Below are 15,229 nucleotides of genomic sequence, written 5' to 3' on the forward strand. Positions count from 1 at the left end.
GGTTAAGTTGTGCACATGAAGGGATAAAGTCGGACGTCTGCTATAAGGAGAAGTAGAAGACATGAAAGGCGAGTGAATGTAAGAAGCGATGCACACAATTTGCAATCAGTTGTGCGACTTCGCGATGCATGTTGGACATGGAGCTGCTAGACTGGCCAGTCCATGGCTTCTGCCTTCATGAGGACTGGGGGAACATGGCTACGACATAGCTACTTCATTCTCAATCAGTGAAGTCAAAACTCGTCAATATTGCAGCATTGCAAGGGAAGCTGACGTCCTCACAAACTAGGCTTTCAGACTGAGCTCTGGGCTTAATCTGTGTTAATGGACGCGTCGATGTGAGCAATCAACGCGCATTTGTCGCGAGCATTAACATGGGATGGGTGCATACCTACTGGTTAAAATTGTATGTCATGTACCCATTTGTCTGTTAACTGCTGGCGATGATTGAGAGGGATAGTTGGGAGCACCTCGCTCTACTAAGGCGAGTATCCTTATAAAGGCAAAACGTTATTGCTTGAAGCATTCTGTCTAGAACTTGTCCGTTTCCTGATTGTCATATATATATATATATTATATATATATATATATATATATATGTCACTAAGCAGTACGTATTGTATAGGTTGCACAGTATTTTGCCGTTTAGTTAGGATTCAGCCAAAGTCAAACCTGTTTATGTAAGCTACAACTTCCTCAGCATATACAGATACGAACTCACAACGACTTTTGTTTATGTTTGTTTTCCCTGGACATAAATGTGCGCAGAACGTTGCCCGTGACTTGATCGTGGCTGTGAAATGCAAACGTAAAGCGCAAAGTAGTCACTCGTGCTCAAATTTGCGCGAAAATTGGTTAGCTTGTTCGTAATGTAAGTTTCGAAGCAGCGAAATCGTCTTCATCTTACTTATTTAACTTAGAATAATTATGAATCCGATTTTTCCCAGAGCGTTCTACTATAGCTCACTACTACTTATCTACGATCTATGAAAAGTGGTTCTGATCACGCATGTCTTTACAAATCGTCGAGGTGGGAAGAGCCCTAGCGATAGGACGAGGTCTGCGCGGTTGAGTCCGGAGTAAAGTGTGGTGGGGTGAATACCGAGCAGAGCCAGCTGTCACACGAATTCCAATCCTGCGGTGTGGAATCCATGGAGTTGTAATTTCGGAGGCATCACCGCGCTAACGTGCGTTTTGGTGTCTCCCGTGATGTCCTCCAGATGCATGCGCTGTGGCATGCGCACACGAACCTTAATCCAACGTCATGATTGGCTGAAGTCAATGTTAGCATTCGTGGTAATGTTACTGGCATTTAGCTGCAACCATGATTTCCATCCATTTCCAGATTTTGCAGTTTGGGCGTGCTCCTGTTCCAGACACAAAATGGCGGACCAACAGTTTTGCCTGCGATGGAACAACTTCCAGAACAACATCATCTCGTCGTTCGAGTACCTCCGATCGGAGGAGGACTTCGTGGACGTGACGCTGGCCTGCGAGGGCAGGAGCCTGAAGGCGCACAAGGTCATTCTTTCGGCCTGCAGTCAGTACTTCCGTGACCTTCTCAAGGTGAGCTCATGCCGCTGAGCCGCGGCGCTCTGCCAATGGCGGCTTGTGTTGGGGTTCTATGAACATGTGGCTCAAGTCATGCCATCTACTACTGCGGGTGACACGCGTTTGCTCTCATTTTCTCCAAGTTACTAGTAAATGCATTTGGCGTATGCTTGCTAGTGTGGGGATTGTGGACGGCGAACGACTAGTCAATACTTAAAGTTTTCTTCCTTTCATTTCTTCTCTTTTTTGTTGTTCTACTTGGAGTAAAGCTCTGAGAATATAGTTGCTACTTAGGACTGTCTTATAGCATCGCGTTCATTAGAGGGGAATTTTATGCATTTTTTGGCAACGTATGGCGTGTGGCGTCTCGCCTCAAAGCACTTGACTTCTGCGTGAAGAGCCATGGGTCTTGAGTCAGACTCTAGGGGTGCTTTCCGGCGGCTACGGCCACCTCAGGGCGGTGTCCCCCAGCCGTTCTAGCCCGTGCCGGAGGGGGTCCCCGTGCGCGCTGGGACAGGGCCTGATCTGCTGGTAGGCGCGCCGGGATCGCCGCGCGGTGATGACCGCGGGGCATCCTGCACCATGTTGTCGGGGTCATATCCTGCTCGTTCGTCTTGGACGGTTTTTCTGCCGGCCGGTGCTTACCCACGCTGTGACAGTTTGCTGACGTGTTTGCTCGGTAAGCATGAAGTGAGTGTGGTTTAGCTGTGTGATGTAACCGTACACGTCGCAGTGCGGTCAGTAGTCGATACTGCAAGTGTCGGGCGATGATGCGTCGATGAACAACAAGTTTTGATTCAAAACAGGGATGCAGTGCGCTGCAGTTGAGCTACAGAGCCGAAATCCGCCATTATAGTTGAACTTCGGAAGCTCAAAAGTGGGTAATGCCAATGCAAAAAAGGTTTACCTCGGACAGAAGAGGTTGACTGTTTCGGCGACGGACAATGACTAGCATTCACTTGTGTTGAATGCCAATAGTCTCGACTTACCGAACAATCTCATGGCGCCCCCTGGCAATACTTATATAAAGCTATCCCCGGAGGGAGCCGTGGGAGAAGCGCCGAGGAGCATCTTGAACCAGTCAGCCCCTGATGTTTCCAGCTACGATCTAACCTGGAGTAAATGGACTGCTGCAGATTCACCGTAATGGGCAGGCTTTAGCCGGTCTTAAACTCATCCTTTGATGGGCGGACAAGGCGCATGGCAATTTCGACAGTTCAGAGGCGGCTGAGGTCTCGCTGCCTCTTAAAATGCGAGCTCTCCAGTTTCACTTCATGTGCGGCTCACGTTTGTCAGTTGGATTAATGGCGCCACAGCCCTGCCCACCAGGCACGGGCAGAGCACCAGAAAGCCAGCAGCCTCGCGCAGAGGTGGTGCGCGTGCGCTGGTGCGGTGGGCGGTCCGCCGTCGCCGACCGCCGCTGCGGGGTCAGGCGGCGCCGGCGGCCGCCTCCCACGTGCGCGGCCGCGCCGATGGCGGCCTGCAGCCCGGCTCGGGAGCACCAGCCGCCGCCTGACCTCTGCATGTCGCCGGCGACCCTTGGCCGGTGTCGCTGCAGCCGGCGCATAAACAGCGTGCCTGCAGAGCGCCGCTGACTCAAGCGCGCCGTCTTGACGAGGGCCGGCGCACGGGGCCCGTGTTTGTCGCGGCCCGGGCGGCCGTGGCATGCGGCGCCCACCGCTGTACCTGATGCCGCTCGGCGGCGACGCTGCAGCGGCGCCAGATGTTGCGAAATCGGGGAGATGTGCAGAACCGGACGCGCCTGAGGGTTCAGATTAGAGCTGGGCGCTTGAATTCGACGAAGATTCGAACGTTCGGCCAAATATCCGGATTTTGCAAATGAGCCGATGCCGGATTAGTGTTCAACTATTTGAAAACATTCTATTACCTTCCTATAAAGAACATGAATATCTGCGAAAAGCGCTTAGGCTGAATTTTCGAAATCTAATTTAGAGCTGATTATGACGGGTCTGTGCCCGAAGGGATACCATCGAGTGCATGCCGTCCAGTCTGACGGGCTCGAATTCCAGGGGGAGCGAGCTGCGCGGCATTGCCGGCACACCACCGGTGTATCAGGCTCCCATTGCCGGCGCACCACCGGTGTATCAGGCTCCCATTGCCGGCACACCACCGGTGTATCAGGCTCCCATTGCCGGCGCACCACCGGTGTATCAGGCTCCCATTGCCGGCACACCACCGGTGTATCAGGCTCCCATTGCCGGCACACCACCGGTGTATCAGACTCCCATTGCCGGCACACCACCGGTGCATCAGACTCCCACTGCCGCCACACCACCGGTGTATCAGGCTCCCATTGCCGGCGCACCACCGGTGTATCAGGCTCCCATTGCCGGTACACCACCGGTGTATCAGGCTCCCACTGCCAGCACACCGCCGGTGTATCAGGCTCCCATTGCCGGCACACCGCCGGTGTATCAGGCTCCCATTGCCGGCACACCACCGGTGTATCAGACTCCCATTGCCGGCACACCACCGGTGTATCAGACTCCCACTGCCGCCACACCACCGGTGTATCAGGCTCCCATTGCCGGCACACCACCGGTGTATCAGACTCCCATTGCCGCCACACCACCGGTGTATCAGGCTCCCATTGCCGGCACACCACCGGTGTATCGGCTCCCATTGCCGGCCACCACCGGTGTATCAGGCTCCCATTGCCGGCACACCACCGGTGTGTCAGGCTCCCATGCCGGCACGCCACCGGTGTATCAGGCTCCCATTGCCGGCGCACCACCGGTGTATCAGACTCCCATTGCTGGCACCCACCGGTGTATCAGCTCCCATTGCCGCACACGACCGGTGTATCAGGCTCCCATTGCCGGCACACCACCGGTGTATCAGGCTCCCATTGCCCGCACACCACCGGTGTTCAGGCTCCCATTGCCGGCACACCACGCTGTATCAGACTCCCATTGCCGGCACACCACCGGTGTATCAGGCTCCCATTGCCGGCACACCACCGGTGTATCAGACTCCCAATTGCCCGGCACCACCATCCGGTGTATCAGGCTCCCATTGCCGGCACATCCGACCGGTGTATCAGGCTCCCATTGACGGCACAGCCACCTGGTGGTATCAGGGCTCCCATTGCCGGCACCACCCCGCTGTATTCAGGCTCCCATTGCGGCACACTCCACCGGTGTATCAGGCTCCCATTGCCGGCACACCACCGGTGTATCAGGCTCCCATTGCCGGCACACCACCGCTGGTATCAGACTCATCTAAGCGCCCGCCCCCGCGAAAACAAGTCGTAGAACTATCGAAGCGCTTAGACCGAAAGCTTGCAGTGCATTATGATTTCAAAGGTCTTATGCCGACAATAATCGGCCTACACACATACCTCAATATACCGGTAGGTAGCGGGTTTATAGCGACGTGTTCGAACAAACGTTGGCGTTATTTGCCTGACTGCGTCGAGTAACCAGTGCCTACTGGTATATTGAAGGACGATTGCTGCCAACTTAGGAGCTCCAAACTCATATTGCCGATAAAGCAGAAGCTCGGGGGTTCTCTTGCTTAAATCAAGCCTTGCACTTTTTCCATCAGGCCTTGCAGTTTTTCCATTAAGCCTTACAGTTCTTCCCATGAAGCCCTCCATATTTCTGTAAGGCTTGATGGGAAAAAGCCTGCAACGCTTGATTCAAGCAAGGAAACCCTCGAGCTCCTGGTTTGTGGGCCACTCGCGAAAGAGTGGTCTACGTAGGTAGTAGAAACAACATCTATTCTTCGCTCTGACCCTTTGGCTGGCTTATTTATGCATGTACAACATCACGGATCTGCTATTCCCACCATAAATATTGACGATCCTCCTTGATGCCATAGCCTGTAGACCCATAACGTACTCGGAAATATGTCCATGACCCGCTCACCACACGTTCACCTGAATATTTATTTGGTCTTGTACGTAAAATTCTGAATGGTCCAGTAGACCCGCCCGGATATTTCAATACCGAAAAACCGGATCTCGGCCTCAAACCATGTCTTTTCATCGCCATGTGCTTAATCAGTGAAGTTGGCCAGGGGACTTTTTGCAGCGTGCTCCTCATAACTGCATAACATTGGTAGAAATCTCGAAATAACTTCGAGATACAATCAGGTCGGACCTGTTGACGGTCCATGTGTCCGTGAAGCGTACATATTTTCTTATAGCTAGCATTGATGACATGGGCGTTAATAGTTCACCGAGTGCTGCCAATATTTCATGTGCGACCAGGCGGGCTGAAATCAACAGGAAGCCGATGCGAGTTCCCTGTCCTGGTACTACCCCGCCATCCCCGTCACTGACTCCTCTGGAAGCGTGCTTAGCGCCGGCACCGTAGTGTCGTCACCAGCTGCGCACCACATGTCTGACGTTCTGAGGCCGAACAGGCCGATGACATTGAGTGCGCGGCGGGGTGAAGGATCGGTGTGTCAGAGGCCGTGAGTTGACGTTGCGACACGCGGGCCTGCGGTTGCCGGGCGTACCCGCCCTGGCGCCCGGCCGCCCTGGCGCGCCGCCGCCCGGCCTCCCTCCTCACAGCAACGACGCTGTGGTCGGCAAAGCACGCGCGACAGCGGCGCGGCTGCCCGAAAATCACGTTCAAGCAGGGCAATCAGGCTAGTTCTTTCTGCAGACCCACAGAAAGGTCGCGATTCAGAAGCATCCGTCGAGTACCCACCTGCTCTGCCCTCTAGAATGTATGGAAAATTCCATTCATGGCGCCTGAAGACCGACGCCTATCGTCGCTTATCAGTGTCCGGGTCGGTCTCCGGAGGCCGAGAGATGACCACGCCGTCCGTCAGAGCCTGCGTCCCGCCCGGCCGTCTGCCAGATCCCGCGTCCTACCCGGCCGTCTGTCAGGGCTCGCGTGCTGCCCGGCCGGCCGCCAGAGCCCGCGTCCTGTCCGGCCGGCCGCCAGAGCCCGCGTCCTGCCCGGCCGTCTGTCAGGGCCCGCGTGCTGCCCGGCCGCCCGCCAGAGCCCGCGTCCTGCCCAGCCGTCTGTCAAATCCCGCGTCCTGCCCGGCCGTCCGTCAGGGCCCGCGTCCTGCCCAGCCGTCTGTCAGGGCCCACGTCCTGCCTGGTTGTCCGTCAGAATCCGCGTCCTGTCCGTCCGTCAGGGCCTGCGTCCCGCCTTGCCGTGCAGCCTCCTCCCCGGGCCGGCCCGGCAGGCCCGGACGGAAGGCTCGCTATCGGCGCTATCCGGCTCGCCGCGCTGCTGCCGGGCGACCCCCACCCCCCACCCCTCCCCTTCCCCGTTCCCTGCACGGTTGCAACACCGCCGCGCTGACCTTGGGGAGTCACACATGCCCGCACACACACACACACACACGCATACAAACAGGGCGCCATGTTCGCGCGCGCGCGCGGGCAGCGGACAAAAATAGGCGGCGGCGGGACCTGGCCTGGCCCGGTCGACCGCGAGGTGCGGTCCTGTGCAGGCAGCGCCGGGAACGCGTCGCGGTCTGACCAGGCAGAGGTCAAGGCCTGACCCGGAATGTCGGTCCGATCCGGGAGAGGTCATGGCCTGACCCGCCAGAGGTCACGGCCTGACCCGGCTGAAGTATCAGCCTTACCCGGTAGGGGTCACGGCCGGCTGGGCCTGAGTCCAGCCTGGCCCTGTCGCCGCTCCGAACGGTGCACGCGCTGGGAAAGGCTGGGGATTCTTCCGGGGAGGGATGAGCCGCATCCGTCGCTGGATGGAGAGACCGTGCGGTCCGCGGTGCGCGTGCTCAGCCGTCCCCGCGTAGGGATGACCGCCCGGCCTGGGTTCGTGGCGGCCGTGCGGTCCAACATGTGGACGTCTCTTCGGTGCGGGCTGAGAGCGTTCGTCCGGTTCTGCGGGCTTGGCGTCCGACCGGTCCGCGGCAGGGAAGCCCGTTGAGTCCCGTGTCGAAGTGTCCACGCTGTCAGGGCTGCGGGTGTCCGCCCGGTGCGGGTCCAGAGAGTGGACGTCGGCCCGGTCCCGGCTGGCAGCAGCTGTCGGCTCGGCGGTGGCGCAAGCCGACGGGCGGTCGTCTGTCTCTAAGCCCGGCGGACTCGTTCCGTGGCGGCACGGCGACCTGTTCTCCTGGGCAGCCGGTCGCCGCCGCCGCCCGTCCATTTTGTTTTGCGTCTGGTCCCGACTCTCCACGGTCGCGGGCTTACCTTTCGTGTGACGTCATCTGTGGCTGGCCGTCGCCGCTGATGTAAGACTGCACTTCCTGCTCTTCGGGTCAGGTCTTGTGTAGAGCCTTGATATCCGTATGTTCGTCATGGCGCTGGACGGATATGAACCGCACAGCTACAAAAAATTCCAAGCTGAACCCGGTGCCAACTCAGATCGCGGCCGCGCACTGCTACGCTGCGGATACCGTACCGCAAAGCACTTCTTGTGCAGGTTTGGCCGCCGCCTACGAATGCTGTGCCGCAACACTCACGCCGGCTTCCCATGGTGAAGCCATGTTGCTGCCTGAGCATGGTTGTTGCGTGCTGGAACCAAAGCCTTCCAGACATGCTGCAGCCCTGAGAGCGAATGGATAGCGCAAAAAGTGACATCATAAAGCCCAGGAATTAAAGCGGCATTCTCAGCGCACATGCACACCTCAGAAACGATGGTTTATCCGCGTCCAATCAAGAAAACGAAGAACAGTCCATGAAGAGGAGGAGGAGCGGCCTCCTCCGGTGCGCGCCGCCCGGCTGCCGGTGTCGAGAGCGGGACGGGTGGTGGCTGGGCTCGCGCATGTGCGGCACGCCGTCTTTCATAGCGCGGGAACGGTACACAAGGCCAGCGGCCGACGGCAGCGGCGCCGGCCGCCATCTTCGACCGGCCCCGGCCCGCGCCCAGCGGCGGCGCGGGCGCTCTGACGTCACGACCACCGAGCGCAGAAGTCTGCCCCGGACGCTGCGGCCGCGGGGATGCCGCGGCTGACACTGCGGGAGGCAGGTCAGCCGTCTTAAGAGGGAACTTTACATCGAATGCGTACGCTATGTTGGCAGTTCTCCGCTGAGTGGCGACCCCCGCTGTCGAGCACCGCCAATAGCGAGACGCGATCTGTGCAGCGTACTCAACAATAGTCACAGTCCTGCTCGCAGAAACATCGACAATGCTGCATATGCAGTTGATCCGGCGAAGTTTGCATTCCCGCAGAGATGCACGTTTACATATAGATAGGTAGATGCATACATACATGTATATACATGTATATGTTTACAAACATGTCAATTTAAATGTATGTATATATATATATATATATATATATATATATATATATATATATATACACATATATATGTATATATATGCATGTATACATGCATATGCATATGTATGCATATATATATATATATATATATATATCGCAATAAATGCGCTTCTTAGGACCATTAGTAAGCTTATTCATTTTTGCCGTAATTCCATTTCTTCCTTAAGACGAAGAAGGTGGCCTTGGAAATCACCCACGCACATATGTGACGTAGAAAAACATTTCAGATAGGGATGTAGTTTCGATTAAGCTAGAAGGGCTCTAGCCATTTAGTTTTGCCAGCAGCTTTTCCTTTTCCAAACTGATTTTTTTCCTCCCTGCACTGATTCAATAGTTCCTTTACTTTCAACGACGTTGGACGGCGCGTTGGCTGCTGGTCACGTAATTAACTGTAGCACAGCGTCTGATACCCTGGATTTATAATCAGCCCCCCGGCATTGCACAGCTTGTCGACCTAATATTGAACATCAATGTGTGTTCCATTAGGCTCATCAACAAGGTGTTTCGGATGCCAATGACTCAAGTATCTTTCCTTCAACCGTTTATTGGGTGCAGGTGCTGCCGGTAGAGCAGTCATAGTTTATTACGCCTCGGTCTTGAAGCGCTAGGTTTCGTATCGTATCCTTAAAGCTGTCTGGGTGTTGCCATGGAGATACACACAAACAACGTCCGATTTTCAACTAGATTAACGATAAGAAGTGTGGTCTTCGAGACGACTGGGTTAAACCTTCTTTTATTTTGAAGTATGTAGGCCGACATGGTACCTCCTGATGAACGATGGTAGTCCAGGATTTACAGCAGGCACTCTGATGATGCGTATGTTGCAGTCATGGTAACGAACCTCGACATGTGTTCAGCTAACTTCATCAACACCAACGTCGTCTTTCCGTTACAACTGGTCCAGCCGTCCACTCATGTGGGCCCATTCAATGGCTGTTCGTCGAGCGGTTACACCTAATACGGCCTTCAACGTATTGGGCTCCCGGTTGGCAGCCTGAAATTGCATTCGATTTTGACATGGAAATAAGCTTGGACATTTTTTCTACCACATACCTGTATCAAAAAGGTCTCTGCAGTAGGTGATCTCCCTCGCCAACAAACCAGCAAGCATGCCCCATACATGCCGATATGTCTACATGACAGGCTGCTATTTTGGAAATGGTTATGCCTTCTTTGACACCCTGGACTTAGTTCTGCGCACTTACATTGCCCAGCTTATCAGCATATTGCACTATAATACGCATAACGAAAAGAGCATGCAACGTAGGAAGTATTTCTTACGTTAGGGTACTATTAATACCGTCATTCTGCACCCGACTATCGTTGCCATTTGCGCTCAGCCGGCCCCCCACGCAGCATGTGTTGTTCAACTTGGTTGGTGCATTATCGCGCCAAATGTATCTTTGTGCACGTTTTCGTCACTTCATTGGCGGCTTTAATGCACGCGTGCACCTGTCGTCCTTGGAGGGTTCTCCGTTCGAGTCTGACGTGACGCCGACGGCTCGACAAAAAGTGGCGTTGGACATTGCCCTGACGGCCTTCGACGAGCTCTTCATCAGCGCGGCCATCCGGCGGATGTGAACGCCTCTCCGCTGTACCGGCGTTGCGAGGCGCCGCCTAGTTCTCCGCGATGGTTTGATTGTGGTCATCGTTCTCTTGATGGGCACTGGCGGCTTACAGTTGCAGTGCGATATTGGATGCGGCTCGCGTTCTGGAATCGGAGGTCGGACAGCGCAGTGTGGCGTTTGACGGCACGCCACTGCCACGTGACCCACTGACCTGTCTGCCCCGCACCCGACCCGCACTGTCACGCGCCACCTCTCGCTTTCAGACCACGCCGTGCTCGCATCCGATCATCGTGCTGAAGGACGTCTCGTTCGACGACCTGTTGTCCCTCATGTGCTTCGTCTACCAAGGCGTCGTGTACATCGGCCAGGAGCGTCTGACGCAGTTCCTCAAGACGGCCGAGTTTCTGCAGATCAAGGGCCTCTCGGAGCACTGCATCGGAGAGCCGTTCGCCCGCCAGCAGCCGGCCACGCAGTCGTCGCCCAGCCAGTCGGCGCCGGCGGCGGCGGCGCCCTCGCCGCAGCCGCGCTCCGGCACGCCGTCGCCGGCGCCCTCCTTCAAGGAGGCGCCGCGGCCAACGCAATCGAGCGCGCCGCTGCCGCCGGCCAAGCGCCGCAAGCCGCTCTACCCGCTGCACACGCCGGTGCCGAGCTCGACGGCGGCGCCCGGCGGCGGCGGCGCCGAGTTGCCCGGCACGTCCAGCTCGCCGTCGCGGCCGTCGCAGTCGTCGCCGTCGGAGGCGGCGGCGGCGGCGCACAACGGGCTGGCGCGGCCTGACGGCGGCGAGCTGGCGCAGGAGGAGGCGCTCAGCCTCGTCACCGAGACGTCCATCCTGCGCCAGCGGATCGAGGGCCGCTCGGCCGACCTCGAGCCGGTCAAGGTCGAGACGAACGGGCCTGGCAGTCCGGCCGGCGAGCACGCCAAGCTCTCGCCCGGCCCGCTCCTCATGGACCCGAATGCTATCAGCATGGTGGGCCGCGAGTCGATCGGTACGTGCCGGCGCCGCACCGCGCGCCGCTCGAGGCGACGGGCGTTCGGGTCTGTGTCTGCGGCCGATAGCTGGATGTCATGAGTCATTTGTGAATAACTCCCTCCGTCTGGAACTGCATGCAGAGCATTGGGATTTACTTAAGAATCTGTAGCCAGCTTATTGGCTAGCATAGCTCGTTTTCGGGTCATCTATGGTCTTACTAACACCATCACAACAGTATCATGCTGGATCGAATATGCGGTCAAGATAGATGGCATGACCGAGTGAGTTGGAGGGCATCCCCTTCCATGTTGTGACGTTTCGAGAGGTACCTGAGCAGATCCCGTGTAGCGCAACGTCACCCGGCAGCCGGGGATTGCCTCTGGCGGGCTTCGACCGTTAGCGGCGCGTCCTCGAGCTGGCCTCGTCGGCCGGCGCAGCGCGTGCTGACCGGAGCTGGCGCCGTCCGCAGGGTTCCCGTTCCTGTCGCAGCCCGGCACGAGCTCCCTGCTGGCCACCGCCACGGCGCTGCCGCCGGCCGGCCCGGACGATCAGCAGATGTCGTACGGTGAGTGTGCGCACGCCGCCGCCGCCGCCGCCCCGCCGCCGCCGCCGCCCCGCCAGAGCCGCATGTCCGACCGAGCGTAGGCAGAGCGACGCATGTCGTAGAGCGCCGTCGGCCGCCGGCGCGGCCGCAGCCGGCGGCGCGGCGCGCGGCGCCCTCAGTAACACGCGCTCTGCTCTGTCGTTGCAGATGCCCAAATGCTGTTGCGCGCCGGTTCGCCACGGTACCGGCAGCGCTGGCGCTGCATGCAGCCCTCGGTCTGTCCCCACTGTCTGCGCACCTTCTCCAACGCCTTCAACCTCAAACAGCACATCATCAACGTGCACACGTTCGGCAACGAGCTCAAGTGCGACGTGTGCGGCAAAGTGCAGAAGAACAAGTGGTACCTGAGGAAGCACATGGTGAAGTCGCATAACGCGCCGCTGCGTCGCGTCAAGCTGCCCGACGGCAGCATGGTGAACACGGAATGACTGGGGCCGCCGCTGGCCATGGGCTGACTTGGCTGACCGAGCGCGTTCCATCATGACGGCGATCCTTCCCGCCCCGCCTGGACCCGTAGGATGTTGCGACGGATTGGCGCGCGCTGCGCGGCGGCGCGGCGCGACTCTGTTGTTCGTCTGGCATGGATGTTCGAAGAGCTAGAGCTTAGCTAGTTTGTGACCCTTCTTCAGTATCTTCGGCATGTTCTGCTATCGGCATCCATACCCGCTCATAGTTCTACGTTCAGTTAGCTTAACCAATAGCGCGTGCGTAAATGGAAAGTTTCGTCACAACAGCTCTGCCGGCGTTTAAATAGTACTAAATTTTTGGTAACGTAACAGTGGAAAAAGGCCTTAAGCATTCCGAAAATTTCGTAACTTTCAACGTGAGAAAAGCTCTTCAGCTCTCTGAAATTTCTCTAGCGTACCGGCTAAGGCGAGGGCTCTCAGCGTCTCGCCGTCGGGCTAGCCGGCTCGCGCCTGCAGCGGCCGTTGCGTTATCCCGTCGGACGCTGCGCTGGCTCGGCACGCTCGGGAGCGTTACCAGCCGGCTCCCTGCTATTTCAGCGGCCGGCGCGGAAGAGAGGCGCAGTCGCCAGTGGAGCTCGCGCCAGCCGCGCGTCTGTCCAATATGTAACGGGCTCTTTTCCAACAAGTTCAACCTCAAACAGCACATTGTCAACGTGCACACCAGCTCCGCCGGCGTCGAGTGCTCGCTCTGCAAGAAGGTGTGCAAGAACAAGTGGTACCGGCGCCGCCACGAGGTGGTCGTGCACGGCGCGCCGCTCAAGCGCGGGCGCCTCGGCACCGACGTTTTCTAGCCGGCCCATCGCAACCACTCTCCCTCCCAACCGCCCCGCCCACCCCGACGTCCCACTCCCGAACCGTGCAATACCGCGGGCGCCAGGTCGAGTCAAGTCAGTCCAAGTGCCAAAGATAGGGCGGGCGGCCTCCGCGAGGGGCCAGCGGTCGGCCGGCGGCCGCCCGGGGTAGGGCGCCGCCGGCCGACCCGTACTTAGCCGCCGGCGATAGACGAACGACGGCGACGTGCGCTACCGGCGGGCCCGGCGAAGCGGGGCCCGCGCGGGCAGAGTGCACGAGCAGCTTCTGAAGCGGCGTGTTGTGTGAATCACTATTTCCGTTGTTGTCTCTCCATAAGTGGGCGGACGCGCCGCCACAGAGCCAGCCGAGCGCGCGGCGTCGGGCGGCGCGCGCCACCGCACCGACCGCCTCAGTACAACGCCGATACATCACCCGATCTACCTCACAACAGTTCCCGACCGGGCAGTCCCCTGTTACGCAGCAGCCCCGAACGCCGGCCGTTCCTACACGCCGCGGCGCCCTGGCCAGGTGAGGGCGGCGCTGCGCGGCGCGGCGGCGCCGGCGGCCGCCCCTCTATGGCATTGATCGGCGGTCCCGCCGCCGCCGCCGCCGCGCGCGCGCGCGCGCCATGCCGCCCCGCCTAGGCCCTGCAACTGCATTGTTATTGAGGCAGGCCCGGAATAGAGTTGGCGGCGGCCGCTGGCAGCGGCGCGGCTGCAATAAATTGCATGATTCATGGTGCGGCGCGGTGGCCGCCTGCCATCGCACATTAATTACGGCGGCCGGCGTGTGGCGTTTGGCTGGCGTCGGCCTGCCGCCGCCGCCGCCGCCGGGCTGCCCGGCTGTGCCGGCCGGCTCCGGCTGCGGCGGCGGATGCGACGCCGGCTGTGCCAGCCCGGCCCGCTCCGTCTGACGCTCAGCTGGAGGACGGAGCAGGGCCGTGCGTGTGCCTGACCTGAGGTCATCACTGACCGTCAGCGGCAGAGGCGCCTTCATCTCGTGATATTTGCGAGGCTAACGTAATGCCCTGACCGGGATAAAGAGAAAACTGCAGTCGGCGCAGCAAAAACTGAGCCGACGTTCAGTGTTCCGCATCGCGGGCACCGCGCCGCCGCCTCAGCAGTGTTGGACGGCCTCGCCGGCAGCAGGCGGGCGCTGCCGTCGGCGGTCGCCGCCCCGTATCACTCCCATCCGACAGCCGGCCCCCCAGATATTCGTGTCGCTTCCGCGGCGAACGGCGCGCGCGCCGAGGCCACCATCCGAGGGAGCATACGAGAAGCTTACGATAGGGCATGTTTGTTGATAGGTCTAGTCTTGTGGCATTCCTTTGTTTGTTGTATTAGGTTAGGCCGGGGGTGAGACGGAGCCGCCCGTGTTCCGAATGTGAGCCTTGGCGGCGGGCGCCGGTCGTATTCAGAATAGTTGGCGACCACGCCTGTGACGATCGAGCGTGCTCTTTTCCGTTCGTTTCTTCACTATCGGCATTTATCGTCGGCATTAGTATATCGTTATGTCTGGCGGGCCATCGCAGACATGCCGTCGCCGAAGCGTACAAGTGCTGTCCCGTGTGAGGAGGAGCGCCGGTGGAATTGCTTGCGCCCCTGGGGGTGGTCGCAGCTGTGCGGCGGACTGATTGCGGATGGCTGAGACTGGGCTGATCCGGTGATGGTTTCAGATTGCACTGTAGTGTGGAGCTTTCACCATGTGCTGTACGATCACTGTTTGCTCCTTTTCGCTTTGACCTCTGTCGGCTATCTATCCGTTGGCGATTTATGTGTGGTGACCTTTGATGACAGGTTGTACGTTCAATGTCCGTAACGATATTCAGCTTGGATTATGTGTCGGCGAAATTAAGGTTTGCTCCGTACCGCGCGTTAGAAACTGCCAGTTTTACGCTGTATGCCTGAAGCTCTCCTCTATCGTTCATGTTAGACCCTTTCCTTGTGCGTGACGGCGCTGTGCCTCTGCGTGTGGTACCACCTGCAGTGCTCGCGGCTCCTCTATGAAACGAGGCGTAATCAAAATATCCTCCCT

The 15,229-nt window shown here is 58.4% G+C and overlaps 1 protein-coding gene across 1 annotated transcript; it reads left to right on the forward strand.

Annotated features, from left to right (window-relative positions):
- Positions 1-1,347: 1,347 nt before the first annotated feature.
- LOC119102414 (protein abrupt) lies at positions 1,348-13,034 on the forward strand. Its single transcript, XM_037225781.1, has 5 exons — positions 1,348-1,566; positions 10,625-10,852; positions 11,156-11,348; positions 11,802-11,897; positions 12,084-13,034. The coding sequence occupies exons 1-5, from the start codon at positions 1,384-1,386 to the stop codon at positions 12,362-12,364; spliced, it is 981 nt and encodes a 326-aa protein (XP_037081676.1). The 5' UTR covers positions 1,348-1,383; the 3' UTR covers positions 12,365-13,034.
- Positions 13,035-15,229: the final 2,195 nt, after the last annotated feature.

Source organism: Pollicipes pollicipes, unplaced genomic scaffold (assembly GCF_011947565.3).
Source record: "Pollicipes pollicipes isolate AB1234 unplaced genomic scaffold, Ppol_2.1 Scaffold_5724;HRSCAF=6776_pilon_pilon_pilon, whole genome shotgun sequence".
Taxonomy (NCBI): Eukaryota; Metazoa; Arthropoda; class Thecostraca; order Pollicipedomorpha; family Pollicipedidae; genus Pollicipes; species Pollicipes pollicipes.